At 38.1% G+C, this 25,105-nt stretch overlaps 1 protein-coding gene across 4 annotated transcripts in view; it reads left to right on the forward strand.

Moving 5' to 3' along the window:
• The window catches only part of pds5a (PDS5 cohesin associated factor A), a 26,971-nt gene continuing 1,866 nt past the window's right edge, over positions 1–25,105 (forward strand). For 2 of the 4 annotated variants that reach the window (XM_079864155.1, XM_079864153.1), the window contains exons 1-32: positions 1–147; positions 879–1,040; positions 10,094–10,297; positions 10,534–10,620; positions 10,841–10,938; positions 11,014–11,140; positions 11,220–11,300; positions 11,443–11,583; positions 11,671–11,786; positions 11,890–11,984; positions 12,089–12,234; positions 13,022–13,173; positions 13,298–13,411; positions 13,582–13,663; positions 16,866–16,914; positions 17,121–17,260; positions 17,447–17,562; positions 18,233–18,338; positions 19,254–19,414; positions 19,574–19,697; positions 19,864–20,022; positions 20,111–20,179; positions 20,267–20,403; positions 20,505–20,628; positions 21,106–21,310; positions 21,429–21,543; positions 21,767–21,899; positions 21,983–22,102; positions 22,185–22,253; positions 23,223–23,374; positions 23,519–23,603; positions 23,689–24,026. In XM_079864155.1, the coding sequence (XP_079720281.1) occupies positions 915–1,040; positions 10,094–10,297; positions 10,534–10,620; positions 10,841–10,938; positions 11,014–11,140; positions 11,220–11,300; positions 11,443–11,583; positions 11,671–11,786; positions 11,890–11,984; positions 12,089–12,234; positions 13,022–13,173; positions 13,298–13,411; positions 13,582–13,663; positions 16,866–16,914; positions 17,121–17,260; positions 17,447–17,562; positions 18,233–18,338; positions 19,254–19,414; positions 19,574–19,697; positions 19,864–20,022; positions 20,111–20,179; positions 20,267–20,403; positions 20,505–20,628; positions 21,106–21,310; positions 21,429–21,543; positions 21,767–21,899; positions 21,983–22,102; positions 22,185–22,253; positions 23,223–23,374; positions 23,519–23,603; positions 23,689–24,026 (3,971 nt within the window). In that variant the 5' untranslated portion in view covers positions 1–147; positions 879–914. Of the gene's footprint in view, positions 289–878; positions 1,041–10,093; positions 10,298–10,533; positions 10,621–10,840; positions 10,939–11,013; positions 11,141–11,219; positions 11,301–11,442; positions 11,584–11,670; positions 11,787–11,889; positions 11,985–12,088; positions 12,235–13,021; positions 13,174–13,297; positions 13,412–13,581; positions 13,664–16,865; positions 16,915–17,120; positions 17,261–17,446; positions 17,563–18,232; positions 18,339–19,253; positions 19,415–19,573; positions 19,698–19,863; positions 20,023–20,110; positions 20,180–20,266; positions 20,404–20,504; positions 20,629–21,105; positions 21,311–21,428; positions 21,544–21,766; positions 21,900–21,982; positions 22,103–22,184; positions 22,254–23,222; positions 23,375–23,518; positions 23,604–23,688; positions 24,027–25,105 lie in introns of all 4 variants that reach the window. The other 2 variants (XM_079864156.1, XM_079864154.1) reach the window with 2 other exon arrangements.

Below are 25,105 nucleotides of genomic sequence, written 5' to 3' on the forward strand. Positions count from 1 at the left end.
AGCCAACGGGGTCGCTGCGCCTCCACTTTCCACGCGAGGACGTTCACACAGCCCTGAATGAAAAAGACGGAGCTTTGTGCCCGAAACTAAAAAAAACACCCAAACCCGAACCCGACTCATGAATTAAAACAACGACTTGTCTGTGAGGTAATGACCGGGGAATTGTTTGAAAGCGGTTGTGAGGCGGCTGGGGTCGCTCGAGGGAGTTTAATTCACACAGTTTGTGTGGCATGATGAAGTTGGTGGTCGCTGTTTGCCTCGCTGAGTGAACTTATACAGAGAAAACAAGTAAACAATTCAGATTTCCTACCGTCTAAAGTTGGGATAACGGCCGCAGTGGAGTAGTGTCGAGTGAGAGATATGGGATAAATGCTTTTGGGGTAGCAGGAACCGGCGGGTTGTGATTGTAATAGGTAAATGCGAGTGTTGGCTGGATGTTTGTTGAATAGTTTGAGGCCTGGAGCTGACGGCTAGGCCATTAGCCGCTCCAAGAGCTCTTTTACTCTCTGAGGTGCTTTTATACGATACCGTACTATCCGAGTAGTGTGGTTATGTCTGAACGTGCATAACATGTGGAGACTCTTATCAGGAGAGCTTTAAATGCCTAGATAGTAATGCGTTTTAGAGTAAAAGCGCGGTTGCGGAGCGGGTCTCGTTAGCTCTCAGGCTAGTGTTGCTATTAGCTTCATTAGCTTCGTGATTTTATTCAGAATTTTCCCGCAAACTGTCGTCTGTAAGGTTTCCGTGTCATTCCACGGTTTTAGGGGGCTTAACTACACGACCAGCGTGCAGGAGGGTGACTTGCATAAGGTGTATTTTAGTGTTTTTGTAGTGGTGTGGTGGGTTTGTGTGCTGAACTTTAGTGTTGTTGCCTATAGAGGCCAGTAGAGGACCGTCTGTCTGTCTGGAGAAGGATGATGGAGTTCCCGCAACAGCCTCAGCAGCAACGACCAGCGGGGGACGGAAAGATCACCTACCCACTGGGTGTCAAAGAGATCACTGATAAGATCAGCAACGATGAAGTCGTCAAACGACTCAAGGTAAGAGCCAAAGTGTTGACAAATGCAATCAAATCACTGGAATGAATACAATTAGTTCATTTTATATTATATGTAATTAAAAGCATATTAAATGCTTTATTGGAAAACAGTTGCACATACTATTGAGCTGTTAAGTATATAAAGTTTTTAATGTCCCCTACCGAAGAAGACTTGGAATAATTGAGAAGATTGGATTACCATGTCTATACTGTATTGATGAAATTGCCACATGATTTCCTGGCTGAAACATACAGATGTGAGCCTAGTTTAGTTCTAGTTAGATGCTTTTGATTCATAAAGGGTGAATGTAAGTGTACCGATGTTAGTGCTCTAACAATGTTTGCAATATGCAACCATTATATTCCTATTGCCCATAACGGCTTTGAGTTTGAGCTATAGAGGATTGGTAACTTATTTTGATCAGACTTGCACCTTGGAGACTTTCTTGCTTGACAGATGATAAAACTGTGAAAAAATAGTTGGATTGAAAAGGGAGTCATGCTGTATCTAGTGAATGTTATTTAAGACATGGAGGTGGGCACTTTAGATTTGGGCAATTAAGCAACTAATGTCATGCTGCCATTATCATTGCATAATACATAGCCTATTGGACCAACAAGTTTAACCAAATAAGATCCCCAAGGATTTGGGTTTGAGAGCATTTTAATTACAACCCCTAAAACACAGTGCAGTTTAGCCACAGAGACCAATAGAAAGCAGCCACAAAGATTAAGAAATGGAGCCAGTTTTTTTTAAAGAACTTTTAAATTTAGCAGATTTTATCTGTAATAACACACTGCACATATTATTAATTTTACACAGGCTAAAATGAATGTAATCAGTTTTTTTGCACTCAAATTGAATGCAGTTGAAGCTGGTTCAATAAAAGTATGTCTTAACATGCTCATTATGCATTTTTAGATATTACCTTTCATGTAGTTTGTAATGTAGCTGTTTGTGAATGTAAAAGGTCTGCCTAGTTTCAAATATTAAAGTGCACAACCATTGAAGTTACGGTCTTGCAAAAGAAAGAACTGAATGTGAACTGCCTGAAACGAGTCGTCAGTAATTTCAGCCTGGACGAGTTTGGTTTGCGTTGTCGACTAGACATGTTGTGAAGATGCTGTTTTCTGTGCTGCGAAAGCAAATCCATTTTTCCTTTGACAAAACTAAATAAAAACTTGCTGTTTAGAAACATCCTGCTCAAGTCAGATGTTTATTGTTGAGTGAAGATGTTGATAGAGTTGATTGAGTTAACTATTTTTTGACATATGGGCAGTACCAGTATGATGCAGCAGCTGAGATAGTTAACTTTGGACTATAACTTTATATAGTAATTTATTTATATATCCAAAATAAAAACAGGATTTGGATAGACCAGCTATTGTTTCTAAGCACATTCAAAATGTTTCAAGTGCAAAAACACAGTTAAAAAAATATTAAATTAATATTTAAATGTAACAATATGAAAAAAAAAGTGCATTCTGACACATTACATTTTACACTCTGCAACTGGGCTAAATTATTCAAGTGTTTCACAAGTTTTTAGCTAAGCACACAAGCCTATCAAATGGTTTCTGGTTTAAGAGATGCTCTGTTAAAAGCTCTTTCGGATGGGGATCTAGTTGCTGGAACAATTAAAGGGGTGGTATAATGCGCTTTTCACAAGATGTAAAATAAGTCTCTGATGTCCTCAGAGTGTGTATGTGAAGTTTTAGCTCAAAATACCCCACAGAATTTTCATATAGCATGTTAAAGTTGTCACTTTTTGAGGGTGAGCGAAAACGCACAGTTTTTATGTCTGTCCCTCTAAATGCAAATGAGCTGCTGCTCCCAGCACAGAGGGTGGAGCTTCAAGAGCTCGTTTTGTTTTCAATTAGAAGTTAAATATTCACTTTTTTATGGTATAGTTTGCAGGGGAAGAGAAAATATTTTATCGCATTGCATGATCATTTGATGTTTTCACTGACGTTTTTTGAATTCAGATGTTTACAATGCATTTCATGAGATCAGGCTGGGTTATCTCACCTAAATGTATGCTCTCTCTATGCATATGTTTTTACAATAGGGTCATTTTATTTATAATAATACAATAAAATAAGAATACAAATGTAATAAAGAGTGCTTTAAGGTTTTTAGGTAGGTCTAACAGTTTCCAGGTATGGGAATACTGTAGAAATTGAATAAATTGAATGTTTCATTGTATAAATTAAATGCAGATTAATTCTATCTTTTGTTCTTTGATTAACATTATGAGTATATTAGCTATGTTCGTATCACAGGTATATTAGGCTGCTGTCACTTTAAGAGCTAATACATGGATCCAGTATATTGATACACATGCTGTGTCTTTCTCCACTGGTTTTTTTTTACCTTCACTTAAGACATCACTGACTGTGTTTATGTGAATACACTCCATGACGGGCATTTTGACACATTTTTTTGCATCTCTGACCATTTAAGCACAATAAGCTGCGAAAAAGCACTCAGTTTGGTACTCATGAGCAGTTTGAGAGGCAGCTTTATGCGTGCGTGCTCTGGGTATGAGCGTGCAGAAAATCGTCTCTCAGAGAGTGAGTACTATTGAATGCTTTAAAATTGTTGAATGCAGGGCTTGAATTTCGGCGCGGGTATTGCGCATAATTTTAATCATTCCCGCAGGTCTCCCACTTATAATGCGGGAAATTCCCGCAAACATTGATTCACTTTAGCATGTAGGTTGTATTGGTAAATTAATCCACACAGATTATAAAATCAAATCAGTAATTTTAAAACTGTCTGCGAGACGCAATTTCACAAACAGTGTGAGTGATTCAGCGGAGCTGCGTCTTCTATCTCTCGTTTCTCTAAATGGGTTGCACAAGGCAATCGTTAAGCGCGCTGCAGGCGGCGATAATACACACTCGCGTTTCGGGCGTCGGGATAGACGGAATTGTCACTTGCATAATCGGGCCAGCATTGCATCAGGAGTAACTAAAGTCTACCATTTGCACGTCTTTTTTAAGTCTTACCAGTTTAAACATTCACGCGATTTTAAACTTTTCGGTACTTGCGCGCTGTCTGAGAGATGTTTTTTTTTTCTCTGCACACATACATATAGTAAATCCACCTCACAAACAGCTCGCGGGTAACAAAAGTTGTTTTTCGTGGATTATATCGCTTTAACAGTCAAAATAATGCGAAAATCATGTAAATTTTCGGTCTTGGTGAGTATCCTCTAAACACAGTCGGTTATGTCTTAAATAAGCATAAATCGCACGTGACCGTATAATGAAAACCGGATCCGTGCACTAGCTCTTAAAGGGACAGCAGCCATATGTGTCTGTCATTAATTTGGTTGTCAAAACAACAAAACATAGCTTTCATTTTAAGGAATCAGGATTAATAGCCTATGTATTTAATATAGTCAGGACTAAAATACTACCCAGTGTTATTTTACATTTGATTACTTTATTCAGTCTCTGTAGTATTTCTGAATACTAGTGTTAGACCTAAGCAAAAACTTTTCTCTTTATTTCTCTTTATTGGTATCTTTATTCTATTGCATTTATTTGTGCTACTTTTTTCAATTTAATTCAAAGATTGAAATCAAGCTTCCTTGTGTTGTGTAAATTCTTAAGAACAAAATTAACCCATTATAAAAATGCAATGAGTGAGCATACATTTCAAGGCGAGATGTAATTAAAAAAAAAAAATGTCTAAACTCCCCCCTCAAATAAAAAATTCCCCCCCATAAGATTCACCTAAGGGGGGATTTCCTCCCCATTTTCCAAAATGAAATTCAGGCCCTGGTTGAATGTTTTAATTGACGAGTCCCGCATATGATAAATTTTAGTAACAATGCAACACTGGCCCGATTGGGCAGGTGACAATTCTGTCCCGAAACACGAGCGAAAGTCTTGTATCGCAGCATGCAGCTTCCTTGTACAGACTCTGGCGATGTGAAGCCATGTGTGCATTGTGAAAGAGAGAGAAGACTTGGTAGTGCTGAATCACTCTCGCTCTTTGTGAAATTATATCTCACAGAAAGTTTTTAAATTACTAATTTGATCTGATAATCTGTGTGCTTTAAATTTTATATAGACGTTTAAACAACATTAAAAACTTGATTTTAACCACAGGGGGTCTTTAAATTTTTTAAATTAAAGGTACAATATGTAAGAATTTATCACAATATCCAAAAAACACTTGCACAATGTTATAGATTTCTTTCAATTATGTACATTGTCTTAAATGTTTCCAAGAATTTGTAAATTCAGAGAAATTCACAATTTTAAACAGTGCCCGTCGCTTGTCGCCTGTCAATGACGTAATATCCGCGTTATCCCTTGTTTCCGCTAGTACTGCCATTGTAACCATGGCGACAGATGTGGACAACTGCGTAATGTTTAGCGGGACGCTGTTGTTGTTTCGTTCAAACATTAACAAAGATTAATCAAACATTTCGTTCAAACAGAAATGTCTGTGTGAGTTTTCCTGCATTAGTTTGAATTAGAAATTAAAATGTAATGCAGTGTTATAACATTGTTGTGCTTCCTCATCCTTAAATTCTGGAAAGAGATTGTGTGCATTAGATTTAAGTGTTAAATTCATTTCAATTCAATTCAAGTGCAACAGAGCCTCCTCTTGTAGAGACTGTCTCTAAAATGCTTTTCAATCCTACATTTCAACTTGTGTTATTGTCTCTTAATGTGTTGTATTATTACATAACCATTATGGCAGTGCGAATGGTTGGTTTATCTATACATTTTCAACCCATCAGTTTGATTTAGGCCATTAACTATACTCTTCAAGCTCTCCACTCTACCAACAAAGATTTTGTGGAAATTAACACTGTACCCTCATAGAGGTTTTCCTGTTCATTGTAAACATGAAATAGGTCAGCTCCTCAAAATTCACTGACAGGGGAAATAAATGGGAACCATTTAACCCCTCCCCCCCGACACACACACATTTGCCAAATCAAAAACACAGCTTCATGAAGCAGAAAGACAAATCCACACGTAGTTGTACGTTACTACATGTATTTACTATAGTAATGACAGTTAATTATGCATAATTACAAGTAACTAACCCTAACCATAGCTCTATAGTGAGTACATGTAGTTAAATAATATTAAAGTTGAGTGTAAGCCTTTTTCTCTCTCACACATGTCCTTGGAGATCTAACTAAAGAAGAAATCATCTCATATACATTTCCTGAGATTCTTTTACTCTAACTTTGCATAATATTCTCTTAATAAATGTGCAAAAATGGTACAAATTGTGATTGTTGGGGAGAGTTTGTGTTTTGAAGTGACTGCTGGGCTTCCTGGTTTTGCCACTGTGCTGTTTTGAGTCTGAAGCTCAACTCAGCACTGGCTGCCCTTCCCCCACTCCACCAAGCACACACTCTCTCTCTCTCTCTCTCTCTCTCACACACACACAGGCACCAGAGAGAGGTAGAAAGTAGGCAACATAATTTATCCTGGGTCCTAGATCTAGAAGTGTTTAGTGCTCTGCTTATGAAAGATGATATCTGCAGGGAAGAGTGCAAGCATGCGAAAACTCACTGGCTATCTCAATGAAAAAAATTAGATTTTCCTACTGATTAGCATATTTATCTATCTGTAGCAAAGCATGACTATTCCTGTAATGCAACTGGTAATAAATATTGAGTAACTTTTGTGTGTATGGGGAAAAAAAATGACTGGTCAGTTTGTATGTTTTCTTAGCTGCTATTTATTTTCAAACCCAATTAAAAGCGACCGTGAATAATCGGGTGACCAGATCGCAAAACCGAATACAAAGCTTAAATTTATGGGCTCACGTACCTCTCTCATTCGGCATGAATCCAAATGTTTCCATGGCTGAAATGTAACATTTAATTGCTAACTATAATTTATTTTATAAACAAAGCTTTGTGTTTTAAAAAAAGTGTTTTGGCGGTTGTCAAGTTTCCCGGGACAGCCCTACGTAAAATTAGTTCAAAATGCCCGTCTCAGTATGTGTTGTAAACAATTGAGGAAGAAAATATATGTGTATCATTTATATTGGATCCATGCATTCGTCTTAAAGTGACAGCAACCTGATATACCCACAGTTGTTTGTCACCAATGTTAATCAAACAACAAAAGAGAAAGAGAAAATCTCTTTTCTTGCTTTAACAAAGATAAATTGTATTAAATAATTATTTATATTAATTATATTTAATTTATACAGTCAAGGCTATGCAGTTTTATTTTTTCTTTGATTATGTCCACAATACAGATTTACGTGAAAAACAAAACACTGCGTATTTCATTTTTATCTTTGTTCTATTGTATTTATATTTGCTTGTAATTTATTATTTTCTATGCAGATGCACTACCCTAAAATATCATCCTAGAATGATTAATTCTTTACAAGTAGAGCTATTCAAATCATCTGGTGAATTTTTCAATATAGTGCAGCCCTACGAAATACTGAATATAATCATAATGATAGTGATCCTGATCCAATATCAGTGCTGTTTTTTTCTTGATCATTGTAGAATGTCTATACCGATGTGTGTGTGAAACTGATAATCAATCATTTATGTGTTAAACACAATCCACTAAATACCAGGGTTGTCTCTAGACCTATTTTACAGAGTCTTTAGACCCCCCTAAAATATTTATTAGCCCCAAAATAAATCAAAATATCAGTCAATAATAGGGGTGCTCCGACTGATCGGCCGATAATCGATTTGGGAAGTTTGATAGGCGGTCCGCACCTATCGTGAGAGGGATGGCATGACATGCAGCTGCACCTTCTCAATCTCTGTCTGGCGCCTGTAAAATAATTATTATGCTGAAGGTGAGGTAAATTTTCATATTTTATTATTAATTAACTTGCAAAGTAATTTGAAAACTTTCTGAGATGTAATTTCACAAACATCGTGAGTGAATCACCGCGCACTCTCTCTCTCTCTTTCCCTCTCAAAATGCGCAATAGGATTCATCACCACATCGCGTCTGCACTATAAGCAAGCTGCACAGTCGACACCGGAATTGTCACTTGCACAATCGAAGCAGTTTCGCATCTTCACTAAAGTTTATAATTTGCATTTCTTTTTAAGTCTTGCCAGTGTTTTAACCCCTCAGCACTCACGTGCTCTCTGAGGGTGTGTTCACACTTGTAGTTTGGTTCGCTTCGTTTGATTGGTCCGGACCAAAAAAAAAAACATTTAATCCTGGTCCGCTTAGTGTTCAGATTGCCATTTTTATCACCGAGCCTTCACAGATATGTTCACAACCTGATTGGTCAGTTTTTATGACGTATTGCCTATTTTGAGACGAAACTTACGGAACATCCAAATAGGGCTGGGCGATAAAACGGTATCGTATTTATCGACGGTACTCCAATGTCGGTAACGATATAAAAAATGTTCGATATACCTCTTGATATTTTCATTAAAATATGTGCGCATCGCCTGTAGATCTGAGGGGCCATTCATATATCGCGTCTAAAAACGCGTGGAAGGCGCGGCTGTGCCGCTTTCTCCTTCTTTCCAAAGCGCTTGCGCTCTTGTGGGCGCCTGTCGTTGCTATGCAACCATGAACTGCGCTCTACACATCATGTTGACTGAAGGTGTAATTCCATTTGACCGTGATTCGTAAGTGGACTGCAAAGTCAAAGATGGCGCGACCACCACAATGTTGACCAACTACAAATGGCAAATGTAATGAAAGCGGAACGAAAACTGCACTACTCATTATTTTGTGTTTCACGCTCAGTTTGGACCAATGTCAGTGCAGTGCGAGCCGATCTTGATCAAGCGACACTGTCACTACACAGTGCTAAGATCCAGTAAAGAAAGCATTTGAATTCACCACAGAGGTATTAACATCACTGTGAGATCTAGTGAGAAAAATTCAAATTTTTCCATTATTAACCGTAGATCTCTATTAGATCAAACAGCGCTGGCCTGGAAACCAGGAGAAACATTGTGCCATGAATGAACCAGTTAAAGGCTTTAAGTCCACAGATCAGCAACATTCACCATGGATTTAATGTAGTAACACTAACTGTAACCATGGAAGTTTGAATAGTAAAATGCTTTCAAGTACGTCACATTTTTTTCAGCACTTCAAAATTCAAATATTATCATATTTAAATGTTATTTTTAATGTAATGATCAAAACATTATTTGTTTAATCTTCAAAGATCTTCATCTTCACGTTCACGAAAAACGCAGTGCTTTCCCTTTGAGACTCGGTGGGGAGCGCGTTCTGGACTACCTAGATGACTAATGCATGTATTGCACAACCAATAGTCGATCTCCGAATGCAACGTAACACGGAGGAAAGTAAAGATGGAAAGCTCCTAAAGCTTAGTTCCATATAAATTCACAGATAATTTGTTGTTTTGTCGTTAGTGAAAATCAATATTGACCTTGAATTTGAAAAAGGATCCTCATATAAGAAGCAATACTAAAATTCATAGTCAGTTCATTCACATTCGGAGATCGACTATTTTTGACTGTCAAAATGCCGGCGGACACAGCTATAGTGAGTTGTTCAAAATCGTTCTTTTTAGTAAACTCTGTGTACACAAACAATGTTCTCAACGCTCGAGTTCATGTGTAGAGCCCATGGTGATACATCGAGCAAAGTTTCATGTTGTGTCGAGCCGCCTTGTGTTTTAAAAATAGCGATTTTTGATGCTATCATAGTAGTGCCTCAAGCACTCCCATTCAAAAGGCAATTTGACCGAAAATGAAGATACGGTCAAACTTAAGTGGCGTTTCCATTCTAATTATGCTTTTAAACGAAAGTTTGCCTCGGGTAGATTAACAAAAAGACCCTAGGTTGCATTTTGGCGAGAGTTACCCTTTAAACTCATACAGTGTGCCTTTTGAGGTTTTTAGTGTTTAAAATTTTGCTAAAAAGATATGCAATGTGTAAAAGAAGATGAATTGTGTTTAAAGTTTAGAGGAATTTACCTTTTAGAAAATGTATTTATTTTACAAAATGGTTATTAAATGGTTTGGGATTTTATTTGTGTATAAGAGAAATTTTAAACACCTGTCTAAACACCTGTTTGTCTAATAGCTGGTGGTCAAGACATATATGGACATGGATCAAGACTCAGAGGAGGAAAAGCAGCAGTATTTGGCTCTGGCTCTTCACTTGGCCTCTGAGTTCTTCCTGCGAAACCCCAACAAGGATGTACGGTTACTCGTGGCCTGCTGTCTCGCTGACATCTTCAGGATCTACGCTCCGGAGGCCCCATACACCTCACATGACAAGCTCAAGGTATGAAATGTACTCCTGAAAAGAAAAACATCTCATATATGAATTTCTTGATAAACTAAACTCCTGCTTATGACACACACTAAACGTGTATGACTTTAAAACTGATCACAAACTTGCACCTCACGTCAAGATGACTTTTTTTTTTATCCTGCACACAATCCCATCACCTATCTGAGATTAGCTTTATAGCTCAGGCACACCAATGTCATTAATTTTCACTTTTTTCCCACATCTAGGAAATATTTCTCTTCATTACACGGCAGTTGAAGGGATTAGAGGACACTAAAAGCCCTCAGTTCAACAGATATTTTTACTTGCTAGAGGTGAGATTGTTCATTCAATCAATCAGAGTTCATTTATTTATCTTTTCAATTCTGCATTTTGACAAATATCTTTTTGTGTATGAATATTTTAAATAAAATTTTCATGCTCAGTTTTTTTTATCAGCAACATAGCAGCAATATTTACAAGTTTGTTTTTCATTTAATATTTAGCATGTAGTCTGATTGTCATAGCTGAAAATTTTAACTTTGACCTACACAGAACCTGGCATGGGTGAAGTCCTACAACATCTGTTTTGAATTGGAGGACTGTAATGAGATCTTCATCCAGCTCTTCAAAACCCTCTTTTCTGTCATCAAGTAAGTTTAAGTGAGTTTAATCATATCTTCTGTTACGCAACTGGGCTCTTTTTAATCAGGACTTTTCTCTTTCAGTAACAGCCATAATCAGAAGGTGCAGATGCACATGTTGGACCTGATGAGTTCCATCATCATGGAGGGAGATGGAGTGACGCAGGAGCTACTAGACACAATCCTCATCAACCTCATCCCTGCTCACAAAGTAGGCAAATTACTTCTTACATCTTATTTCCAAGTTCAGTCCCAGATAGTGTGTGATTCGACCTCTTTCTGTGCTTTAGAACTTGAATAAGCAGGCATATGACCTGGCCAAGACTCTTCTGAAGAGAACGGTTCAGACCATCGAAACCTGCATCGCCTCAGTGAGTCACACATTCATCTGTTTGTATTTTGTCCTTTCAGAATTTAGTCCAGTTCATTGTTATAATGTGTTCAATTCCCATTGTAAAAAGACAAAATACTATTTCAGATGTTGTATTGACTTAAAAATCTCTTTCTCTGTAGTTCTTTAATCAGGTGTTGGTGATGGGAAAGTCCTCCGTGAGTGATCTGTCTGAGCATGTATTTGACCTCATTCAGGAGCTCTTTGCAATTGACCCTCTGCTCCTTGTCTCTGTGATGCCACAACTTGAGTTCAAATTGAAGGTGACTAAATGCACATATACTTGTGCACTTGCTTGCATGCAAACCTATTTAGTTCAAGAATAAATCTGTTTGTTGTTGTTTGTATAGAGTAATGATGGAGAAGAGAGGTTGGCTGTGGTGAAACTGTTGGCTAAACTCTTTGGAGCAAAAGACTCAGAACTGGCCACTCAGAATCGCCCACTCTGGCAGTGTTTTCTGGGCAGGTGAGGCTACCATTAAAACAATGGACTGAAAGACTGATTTGGATTATTTATAATTTGAGTGTTAATTGAATTCAGATTTCCCTTTTTTTTCTCTTTCTCAAAGGTTCAATGACATTCATGTTCCTGTGAGACTGGAATGTGTGAAGTTTGCCAGCCACTGCCTGATGAACCACCCAGATCTTGCCAAGGATCTTACAGGTGTGTTCAGGTTAAATGTGATTTTTGCTGTTTTTCCATCATATCTCTATTTTAAGCATCGTTTGACTCTTGTGTAACTTGTGATGTTCTATTTGTCACATCAGAATTTCTGAAGGTGAGGTCACATGACCCGGAGGAGGCAATCAGACATGATGTCATTGTGACCATCATCAATGCAGGGAAGAAAGACCTGAACCTGGTGAATGATCAACTGTTGGGGTTCGTCAGAGAGAGGATGTTGGACAAGAGGGTGAGAAAGATATAGAGTTACTCTGAAGTACACAAAAAATAATTCAAGTTAGGGCTGCATGATACTGGAAAAAACTGATGTTGCAATATTTAGTTTTTCTGCAATATTCATTGCAATATGACAAAAAAATACACATTTTTAATAGAACACTTAAATAGCTATATTTGGAAAGAGTGAATCATTCTAGAATGATTGGGGTGATTATATTAGGGAGTGCATCTGCATAGAACATTAATTTTAAAAAGCTGAAAAATTACTTTTTACTCTGAAGAATTTTCTTTTGTCAACCATCCTTTTAGGACTAAACAATTCGGAAAAACTTGAAAAAACTTTGAGTGTTCACACTTGGGTATACTGTGTCTGAAAAATCTCTTTCATAGGGTACATTCCCACTATATGTGACCCATTTATGACTATAAAATAATTCATATTTTATTGTGATTATTATTAAATAATATTAAGCCAAATAAACTATTGTACTGTAAAAAAAAATCTAGTAATTAATAATTGTATAATAATATTTTTTTAAATTATTATCTAATAATTTTGGCGGCTTGGTTATATCTTGGTGGCTTGATTCGTTTACTCTGAACTGAGATGCAGAAACACTGTATCATGAGCTGATTTGACAATTGCACTCAGCCACATTGCAGTATCAGTTTTGTTTTGATATTTCGTGGAGCCCCAATTCAAATCCTGCTAGAATATAAATGCAAAGCACGAACCCCACATCCCTCAATTTTAAGCCCTCTGGTTTTTTAATGTAAATTTGTATGTTTTGATTCAGTGGCGTGTACGTAAAGAAGGAATGATGGGTTTGGCTCAACTGTATAAGAAGTACTGTCTGCACCATGAGGCCGGGAAGGAGACAGCTTTGAAAATCAGCTGGATCAAAGACAAACTCTTACACATCTACTACCAGAACAGCATAGATGACAAGTAGGAGCCACACACACATGTACACACAAATGATTTCATGTGATTCATTGGAAAATTTTCATTAAAACAGTGCAGTATGTCTAAAATGGAAACTTCAGATTCTTAAAGTGTGTTTGTGTATTAGGTTGCTGGTGGAGAAGATCTTTGCACAGTACATGGTTCCTCACAGTCTGGAGACTGAAGAGAAGATGAAGTGTCTGTACTACCTTTATGCCTGTCTGGACACTAACGCAGTCAAGTGAGTCTTAATCGACTGATTCTTGTTTTTCAAAAGCTTTATCAGATTGCCAAGAGAGTCTCTGGTTCTCATCTGACAGTTTTGGGCAGTATCACAGTACTTCTATTAACGGCAATCATCTTACTGATTTGTTCAATTATATCAAGAAAGAGTGTCTTTTTGTTTTTCAGAGCACTGAACGAAATGTGGAAGTGTCAGAATATGCTGAGAGGGCTGGTTCGAGAACTGCTGGACTTACACAAACTGCCTACAGTAAGTTACACAAAAACACTACGGGGCCGTTCACACAGAATGTGTTATTTCATTCCACTGCATTTTTTTCCCCCATTGTTTTTCTATGTAAACACGAGCTAGAAGGAAATATTTGACCATTGTGCTTGCATCTTCCATCTTTTGCGCTTTTAAAAACACGATACTCAAGTTAAAAGTTGTTTAACTTTTAAAAATAACGTCTCAAGATCGTGCCCCCCCCACCCCCCGTTCAGATGACTTGTGTTTTGTGTGAACTGTTCCTGATACTGTCACCTACATATGTGAATCTATTATTAGAACATGCACACAAAAAAACACCAGTGTTTCCCATTAATTACCTAGACCCTAGCAGGGGTGTAATGGTTCTCGGTAAATATCAACCTGTGCCGTTCTCCACCCACGATTTGATGGTGCATCTATAATATGGTTTGTTGAAAAAAAAAAAACAAGGCGTGAAACAGACAGACAGAATCCTGCCGATGTGTTTTCTGTCGATGGATACGCGTCGCATGCGTTTAAGACAGAAACAGCACACATTGCCATATGTGTTTAAACAGGCACTAAGTGCGCTAATTCAGACTGGCACAAAACCATAACGCTGAGCAGGGATCAACAACAAGGACTGCCCAATGGCCTGGGGCCTGTGTGAAAGATGCTTGGGCCAGTGTTGCATCATCACAAAAGCCAGTCAGTATCTGGTGAGACCACCATTTGCCTCACGCAGTGCAACACATCTCCTTCGCATAGCGTTAATAAGGTTGTTGATTGTGGCCTGTGGAATGTTGGTCCACTCCGCTTCAATGGCTGTGTGAAGTTGCTGGATATTGGCTGGACCTGGAACACGCTGTCGTATACGCCGATCCAGAGCATCCCAAACATGCTCAATGGGTGACATGTCCGATGAGTATACTGACCATGCAAGAACTGAGATGTTTTCAGCTTCCAGGAATTGTGTACAGATCCTTGCAACATGGGGACGTGCATTATCATGCTGCAACATGAGGTGATGGTCGTGGATGAATGGCACAACAATGGGCCTCAGGATCTCGTAACGGTATCTCTGTGCATTCAAAATTACATCAATAAAATGCACCTGTGTTCGTTGTCCATAACATACGCCTGCCCATTAGAGTTGGGACAATATATCGATGCATCACGATTCGTGGATCAATTCCAATTTTTTACGAATGCATCGCAAATTGATTCTGAGCTTAGTTTTTAACAGCAGATGGCGCTCTAAGCTAGATTTTAATCGCACGCTTAAATGCTCACGAAGAAGAGCGCTCGTGCGTTCGGCTGATTCTGAGAATGTACTCGCACCTCAGAATGCTTTTATGATGTGAGAATAATGCAAACACCCTTGAAATTCACTTCAACCTTTTCAAACTTTATGAATGATTGTTTTATAGAAGGTTCAAGTGGTTTGTACATTGGAAGCCAGCAGATTACAGCTGTTTCTAAAGCATGCAGTGCCATCTGCTGTTAAAACTAAACTCAGAATCGATTTGAGAGAGAAAAGAGACATTTCAGAGGCATTCTGAAAAATTGGAATCGATCCAGAATCATTTCTCGATTCGCGATGCATTGATATATTGTCACAGCCCTACTGCCCATACCCTAACCCCACCACCACCATGGGCCACTCTATCCTCAACGGTGACATCAGCAAACCGCTCACCCACACGACGCCATACACGTTGTCTGCCATCTGCCCTGTACAGTGAAAACTGGGATTCATCCGTGAAGAGAACACCTCTCCAAAGTGCCAGAAAAAAATGGGTCACTGAGCACAAAACCAAGCATCTGCAATGGCCATCCCAGTCCCTGACCTGAACCCTATAGAAAATGAGTGGGCTGAACTGAAGAGAAGAAGCGCCAACATGGATCTGGGAATCTGAAGGATCTGGAGAGATTCTGTATGGAGGAATGGTCTCTGATCTCTTGTCAGGTGTTCTCCAAACTCATCAGGCATTATAGGAGAAAACTCAGAGCTGTTATCTTGGAAAAAGGAGGTTGCAAAAAGTATTTGATAAAAGGGGGAAAATAATTGTTCCCAATGTGTTTTGGAGAAAAACATTTATGTCATCATTTGATTTTTTTTTTTTTTTTTTACTTTCAATTCTTTTACTTCAATAAAAGGTTAGATTTTTGCATTTTGCATTTTGCATTAATATTCATATTCCATGGGCGGGAATTATTTAAATGAGGAACATGACTTCATAAGATCCGGAAAAAGTGTGTTGTAGTCCAAACAAGCTGTTCGTTGTAGTTCTTGAAAAGTGGATTCTGTTAAATAAAATATCTCCCTTTGGAGTGGACTTTGAGCTTTGTAACCTTGCAGATCTTTTTATGCTCAAACAGCAACATTACAAACTAACTAAAGTTGAAAAAGTGAAAGCATAATAGGACCTCTTTAAATAAGTATATAGTCTCTAGCGCTGCGCGTTTCAAAGTGAAGCATACACTTTGCTCACACGATCAGCTTGTGATCTGTTTTCTGTGACAGAGTGGTTCACAGTGAATGGAGCTAACTCAATCCCTGCAAGTGCTGCAAGTTTAACAGGCATTAGGGAATGCAATTGTGCTAGTCCCCCCCCCCCCCCCCCCACACACACACACATTTGTGTATTTTCTAAAAAATTTGTAAAGATTTTTACAGCATTTCACACTTTCAAACAGATTTGTAATAAAAAGCATTTGTTAAACCTGTTGTCACAAACACTTATAGGTCTCCCTGCAGTTTTCTGCTAAAATAAAAGCTTGAGGGTTTAACTCTTGCAAGTGAAGAAATTGAGTGATAAATATTATAATTTTACTACTGTTAAAGTACAAGAATATACTTATTATAAAATATTCATTTTACAGTGTTTTTGAATTACTATTGTAATATATTATTATAAAATCTCACTCAGAGGTATCGGGCCTGAGAAATTGTTGTTGAAAGAACTGCGACTATGATCAAAGGTAAATTAACTTACTGTTAAAATTTTATGCTGTTAATATTGTGGCAGTTTTTCCCAGTGGTATCAAATATGGTATTGAATATTGATATTTTTCAAGGTATTGTATCAAATATAAATCGAGCTGTTTTTGCGTGTAGATGTCAGTCATGTCAAATTTGTTCTTATTTTGTGACTGTGTACAATGCACATATGAATTTTGCTGCTGTGGAGGAATGACTGTTGTTTTTCTCTTCCTGCAGTCTGAAGCAAACACCACAGCCATGTTTGGAAAACTTATGAACATCGCTAGTAAGTACACACTATATATACATTTATAAATGAATCCAACAGGTTTTACAATCTCTCTCTCTCTCTCTCTCTCTCTCTCTCTCTCTCTCTCTCTCTCTCTCTCTCTCTCTCTCTCTCTCTCTCTCTCTCTCTCTCTCTCTCTCTCTCTCTCTCTCTCTCCCTCTCTCCCTCTCCCCCCCCCCCCCCCCCCCCTCTCAAATTCTCAGAGAATCTCCCAGACCCAGGCAAAGCTCAGGACTTTATGAAGAAGTTTAATCAGGCTCTGGGTGAAGATGAGAAACTGCGTCTTCAGCTTGAGCAGCTCATCAGCCCCACCTGCTCATGTAAACAGGCTGAACAGTGTGTGGTGAGTTTAAGGCAATACCATCACATTTACCACTGCACTTTTCAAGCTCACATTATAACTGATTATAAGCTTGCTGTATAAAATGTATATGATAAAGACATGTTTCAACCGACACTTTAACAAGCTATGTAGTTGTATTTAATATTATAAAGATACAAGTTATCTGAGAGTGAAGTTTCCTTTCAGAGGGAAATCACACGGAAGCTGACATTCCCCAAGCAACCCACAAACCCATTCCTGGAGATGGTGAAATTCCTGTTGGAGAGAATCGCACCAGTTCACATTGACTCTGAGGCCATCAGGTAGGGAATGAGGAGATGAGAATTTTTTTATTATTTTTTTTGGGGGGGGAGGAGAGAAGTTGTTAATGACCATCATCCGGGCTTGGTTGACACCGGCACCCCAGGTATCTGGCTGAATCTGTTTTGTTCTGTAGCCGTTTAGTTTTTAGTCTGAACACTAAAAATAAAATTATTTACGAGAGATGGGTCAATGATCTTGATCATAAATTGTTTTGGACAAAGAAATATAACTTGAATAATACTATATTTATTTCTATTTTATTATATTTACTATAACAACTATTGTAAAAATACTGTACATGGACTACAATGCCTAAATAAAAGCACTTGCAAAATAACTGCTCCTAGTTAGTCCTAAAAATCGTAAATGCTGTGCAGGGTGAAGCACAGTCTTCACAGAGAATGAATTCTCTTTTCATAAACGGTATCTGATACGGACTGTCAGTGCACCTGCATATGTAAAGGGAGAACATGAATAAGAGAAAGAGAAACTGACTGAGTGGGAGAGAGATAAGCGCAATATGGGCCATGTGCTCGTTTCCCCCCCTTAACGGTTGTGTAACCGTCTGAATAGCTTTTTAACAGTGAGACATCTTGTGGGGATGAAGTGTATCTGCAGGTATTGTGTAGACTTTTTGGATCAATAATTTGTTTGTATGTGTGTGTACAGTGCCCTGGTTAAGCTGTTAAATAAGTCAATTGAGGGCACTGCTGATGATGAAGATGAGGGAGTTACTCCTGATACTGCCATCCGCGCTGGACTTGAGCTGCTCAAGGTACTGTTCGTAATTACAATGTACTAGTTTAAAGTTTTCAATATTAGAGAAAACAGGATTTCTAGCTCTTTTGAAATAAGCTTTAAGTACTATGTAGACATACAATCACATTTAAAATGAATATAAATAAAAGTAAATTGCTACAAAAGCGTAGACTATTGTTCCAATTAATACCAAGTGTCTTTGACTCGATCAGTAATTTTCTTAAATATTTTAGGGTGTGTTCACACTTGGCATGTTTCGTTAGATTAAAAGGAACCCTGGTGCGATTGCTCTGTTAGTGCGGTTCATTTGAATAAGTGTACAAGCTGCCATCTGAACCTTGGTGCGCATACCGAGACAGCTGAAAATATGGGTCTTGGTCTGCTTCCAAACCAACTCTGGTGCAGTTCGAATTAAATATGAACACAGCATGGACCAAAGACATGTAAACGAACCAAAAACAGGACATGATGTCACAAGATGCAACACTAAAAAGGACAGAATGCTCAAGCCTAGCTGTTTTTTCTCGTCATAGTCGTGACGTTGCCCATCACAGTTCAGTACAGGCATCAGAACCGCATCTTCTCGCAGCAAATCGTCATTTGCGTGTTTGACGGAGGTATTCCTGCCGCTGTTTTGACACCATTACAACTTCTATAAGCTCTTCACGTGTTGTCAGCTCCATCATATACCATCATTTGTACGCACTTACAACGAGCGCATTAGGCCCAGCACACAGCATTGTTTTGGATGTACGACAAGTTTCCTCGCAAAATATACATCATAAAATCCTTTTTTTTTTTCTTCTTTAGGTTCAGTGTTAAAAATGACAGTGTAAACGCTAAGCAAACCAGGACTAAATGTATTTTCTTTTTGTTTTTTGTCCAGACCAAAAAAAGTTCTAAGTTTGCTGTTCTGTTTTCCCTACCTCAGGTTTTGTCATTTACTCACCCCACTGCTTTCCACTCAGCTGAGACTTATGAGTCTTTGCTGCAGTGTCTGAAGATGGAGGACGATAAAGTGGCGGAAGCAGCTATACAGATCTTCAGAAACACAGGACAAAAGATTGAGACAGAACTGCCACAAATCCGCTCGTACGAACACCTCCCAAATGCATACACACAACTGTTTGGAGCCAGTAACAACATCTTCAACTCATTATATACTTACTGACACAAACTATTCAGTCTCATCAATTTTGTTAATACCAAATTAAAAATGTGTTGTTAAATGTTCTCTAAATCTGTGTACAGGACTCTAATTCCCATACTACATCAGAAGGCAAAACGAGGCACCCCCCACCAGGCCAAACAGGCGGTCAACTGCATCCATGCCATCTTTCACAACAAAGAGGTCCAGTTAGCACAAATATTTGAGGTAAATCTATGTGCATAAATGCAGTCTTTGCTTAAAATGCCACCAAATATATAACACATTACTTTTTTTGACCGTCAAATCCTGTGAACGTTACGATAATGAAAGAAATTGAGTTTTTACTGCATGCAAGTTTTTCAGATATGCCTTTTTGTCTCTGTCTCTTCAGCCATTGTCTCGCAGTCTGAATGCAGATGTGCCTGAACAGCTGATCACTCCACTCGTGTCTCTTGGACACATCTCCATGCTGGCCCCGGATCAATTTGCGTCACCCATGAAGTCAATCGTAGCCAATTTTATCGTGAAGGACCTTCTGATGAATGACAGAGTGAGCATATTGATGTATTATTCTGCTTTAGGCATGTAGGAATCCTTTTATTGCCTTGCATGGTAAACTAACCCTCTTTCCCTGTCAGTCTGTGGGAAACAAGAATGGGCGGCTCTGGACAGCTGATGATGAGGTTTCCCCTGAAGTGCTGGCTAAGGTAAATGTCTTTGAGTAATCAGGTTGAAAACAACATATCTTGTTGATTTGTGTGTGTATACATGTGCATGTCTTTCTGTGTTTCCAGGTGCAAGCCATTAAGCTGTTGGTCCGCTGGTTGCTGGGAATGAGGAATAATCAGTCTAAATCTGCTAACTCTACTCTCAGACTCCTCTCAGCCATGCTGGTCAGTGAGGGAGACCTCACAGAGCAGAAGAAAATCAGGTACTAACTGGGTGTCAAGGCTCCCCCAAGTAATTTTCTGTAATTATGAAAGCTGCCCTAATCTTGTAATAGGCCTCTAACCTGTGTGTTTGTGGACACAGCAAGTCTGACATGTCCCGACTGAGGCTTGCAGCGGGGAGCGCCATCATGAAACTGGCACAAGAGCCTTGTTACCATGACATCATCACTCCAGAACAGTTCCAGCTCTGTGGACTCGTCATTAATGTGAGTTCAGCACAAGACTACTTGGACACGTATGGAACACATCAAAAAATCCTTTTTAGTGATGTGCTTATATTAAAATGATTAAAATTACAATGATTTTGTTATAATGGCTTAAAATTCTATACTGTCTAAATAAATAAAAACTATCTATAAATCAGTTTAAATGCTACAAGTGAATTTAACATTATTATGTGCAGTCCAGTAATTTCATTTAAGTGTTACCTCAAATACAGTGACACATTAGATGAAAAAGTCTTGCAAATGCATAATTGTAAAGTCATTTTATGACTTTAAAGGTCTTAAAAGTACAGCAGCAAAAACAGTTGTCTGTGAGAGCCTAAATTACAGCTGTTGGTACATGAAACATTGACTATCATAAGTGGACATATTAGGGCATGCTACAAAAGCACATATTAGCCATACTACCACAACTTTGCAGTTTTTCACAATTTCCTTCCCTTTCCCCTCTCTTCATAGGATGAGTGCTATCAGGTGCGGCAGATCTTTGCTCAGAAGTTACATGTTGCTCTGGTGAAGTTGTTGTTGCCACTGGAGTACATGGCTGTGTTTGCTTTGTGCGCTAAAGACCCAGTGAAAGAGCGACGTGCTCATGCCCGACAGTGCCTACTCAAGAACATCAGTGTCCGCAGAGAGTACATCAAACAGAATCCCATGGCCCATGGTAGATAACATTTCTGTTTTTTGGTATAACACTGACGCAATAACTGTATTTTCTGCAGGATTGTATGAATAAACAAAGACCTAAATATCCTGCCTGTTCTCTCATTTTTGTTTTTCAGAAAAGCTGCTATCTCTCCTGCCAGAATATGTGGTGCCATACATGATCCATCTTCTAGCTCATGATCCAGACCTTACCAAGCCACAGGATTTGGAGCAGATCAGAGACGTTAAAGAGTATGAGTGTTAAACACTTTCACACACTTTTGCAGTTTCCCCCTTCTACACACAGATAGCTACATGATCTGACCAATACTCTCAAATTGTAATACTAAACCTTCTCTTTTTATTTCTGAGTAGTAGATAGTAGTTGAGTGAGTAGATGCAGACACTAAAGTTCTCACAGGATGTTTGTTTTAAAACTTTTTAAACTAATTCAGATGAAAATGTATTTTATCAGGTGCTTGTGGTTCATGCTGGAAGTGTTGATGACAAAGAATGAGAATAACAGCCACTCATTTCTGAGGAAGATGGTAGAGAACATCAAACAAACAAAAGATGCACAGGCCCCAGACGACCCAAAGGCAAACGAGGTCCGCATCATTAACCAATCATGCATAGTGTTTTTGTATTTCTGAATCCCAGTGTGTTTTACTCTATTTTCATGCATTTACAGAAACTTTACATTGTCTGTGATGTGGCATTATTTGTGATCGCAAACAAGAGCACTTCATGTCATCTGGACTCCCCAAAAGATCCTGTGCTGCCTAGCAAGTTCTTTACCCCACCTGATAAGGTAACAACCACTCTGACTATCCATAATTACGCTTTACATGTGACCTTACTACGAAACTCATTCCATCTGTTCCTATGTACAGGATTTTGTCAATGATAAGGAATATCTCTCACCAGAGGCAAAAACAGTTCTGCAGACAGGGAAAATCCAGGTAGGTTTTGTCACCTCTGTAACTATATGTGAATGATACCTGGATGACACATTTGTGTAAACATTCAGTATATAGCAAAGGCATTATTGCTCAGGTTTTGAAAATATATACACTACCGTTAAAATTTGTTTTTGGTTGGCAAGTTTCGTGTTGTTGTTGTTTGTTTTTTTTAAAGAAATTAATATATTTAGCAAGGACACATTAAATCGATCATAGTGACAGTAAAATCTTGCATTGTTACAAAAGTGTTCTATTTCCAATAAATGCTGTTTTGAGAAGAGAATTAGTTTTTTACGGTTTCCATAAAGCAGTACATCTGTTCCCAACATTGATAATAAAAAGAAATGTTTCTTGAGAACCAAATCCGCTTATTAGAATGATTTCTGAAGGATCATGTGACACTGAAGACTGGCGTAATGATGCTGAAAATTCAGCTTTTGCCATCTCTGAAATAAATTACATTTTAAAATATATTAAAATAGAAAACAGTTCATTTAAACTGTAAACATATTACACAATATTGTTTTTAGTGTATTTTGAACAAATCAATTTAAATGTAAAAATATATATTAATATAGAAAATCATTTTAAATTGTAATAATTCACAATATTACAGTTCTTTCTGTATTAATCAAGTAAATGCTGCCTTGGTGAGCATAAGAGACTTTTCACAAATATTAAAAAAATCATACTGACTGGTGGTGTTAATCATTTATAAAAAATTAGTGCATACATATATTTTTCACTACATTCAAACATTAGAACATTACTTATAATCTCCAAGTAAATGTATTTTAGGCTCAGCAGACAAAAAGTTTAGGAACTCCTAGTTTGTTGGGAGCACACAGGGATAGATCAGTGACTCAGTGTTCTTTTTGGAAAGTTGTATTGAAATGATGCAACTACCAATTGAATTCCTTGGCTGCATTACGTGGCTTATTTGTTACTTAACACATTAATATTTTTCAGCAACCACCAAAGCAGACAGGTGTGTTGGGGGCAGTGAACAAGCCTTTAACGGTAACCGCTCGGCGACCGTTCATTAAAACCACAACCTCCGATACAGTGAGCAACGCAAGCACTAACTCCCAACCCAGCTCGCCTGCAACAAATAAGAGCAGGTTCGTACTTATCAGAATTGATTTTTTTTTTTACTTTTCATTCACTATGATGTGGAATTTATCCAGCGTTGATTATAATCTTTACAGCAGGAAGTATGTCATCCTTATCAAGAATTTACAACTTTCTCTTTCTCTATCATAAAGGGATGTGAGTTCTGAGGCTTCAGAGACGGGGGCGAGGGAGAATGAAGAGAATCCAGTGATTACAAAAGCAGGAGGTGTAAAGAAGGTCGGAAATAACCCATGTAAACACTGAAAATGCTGGACTTTCACACTTCTGTTGTGCCTTATTCAGTTTTTTTGCTCTCATTTAGGAAGAGGCTGCTCAGCCCAGTGGGAAGAAACGTGCTGCACCTGCAAGTGACGGCACAGAGAACAGCGTGTCTTCAAACCCCTCTGCAGTGTCAGTGCCCCCTGCCAATAAACCACGACGTGGCCGACCCCCTAAAAACCCTGCGGGTGTTGCCACACCAGATAAAGAGGCTGGAGCTACGACAGGGGGAGGGTCTGGGCGGGGCCGGAAGAGAGCAGCGCCTGTTCAGGATCCCGCCACCACAGCCTCAGCTGATTCAATCAGTGTCAAGACACCAAAACAGCAGAAAGAAGCAGAGCCCAAAAGAGCGGGGCCGCAGAGACAGATTGACCTGCAAAGGTAACTGAATGATAGAAATCACTTGTGGTTTTACTGGAAATTAATCTAGAATTTCCACCTTACCACTAAGCCTACATTTGATGGTCTATGAATGGTTTCACTTTCACACCATTTCTGAAGATTCAATTTTATTTATTATTTGGCTTTCCTGTATGCTGAAAAGAACTCAAAAGCCGTAATATTTAATTTTTGGGAGGTGTCTTTGGTACCGAGAGTGCAAGCGATTATATAATAACTCTGGTGGCAGAGCTAGAGAATAGTGATGTGCTATAAAATGGGGAAGTTAACCTTTGTATGTCAGGGACTTTTTCTAGCAGGAGGATGGCATCTAATGAATTTGCTTACTCATGCGATCAATGTGCAGTATACATTTCTAGAACCGCATTGTTATTTATAAGCAGAGGTATGTAATTGTGTTTTATTAGCATAAGTATAATTAAAATCCTGTTACTCACAGAATACTATCATTTTCATTTATACTTTTGTACACTACAATTCAAAACGTTGGGGTCATTAAGATTTTTTTAATAATTTTATTCAGCAATTAAGCATTAAATGGATCTAAAGTTACAGTAAAGTTCTAAAAATCCTATTTCAAATAAATGCTGTTCTGTTTTAACTTTAACTGTTTAAACAATGTATTAAGGTTTCCACACAAAAAAAAAAAAAAATCAACCATTTTCAACATTTATAATAGCTGCTTAAAAAGTCAGCTTTGCAATCACAGGAATTAATTACATTTTAAAATAAAATAGAAAATTACTTATTTTACTATTTCACTTTTTACTGTATTTTTATCAAATAAATGCAGCCTTGTGCACAAGACTTAAAATATATATATATATTTTTCGAAATCTTACCAACCCTAAACTTTGAACCATAGTGTATTCCTGTATCATATTTTTCCTCCATTGGGCCATTTCAGGAGTGACTTTTTTATTTTTATTTTTTTTTTTTTATGTTTTTTTTTTTTTATGCATGCAAATTTGCAGGGGAAGAACTTTTGCTTGTGGCCCTATACATGATAAAATCACCCGTTTGTTAAACCACTTTTTCATTGAACATGAATAGCTATAGTG

Source organism: Squalius cephalus (genome assembly GCF_949319135.1).
Source record: "Squalius cephalus genome assembly, chromosome: 2".
In the NCBI taxonomy this organism is placed as follows: domain Eukaryota; kingdom Metazoa; phylum Chordata; class Actinopteri; order Cypriniformes; family Leuciscidae; genus Squalius; species Squalius cephalus.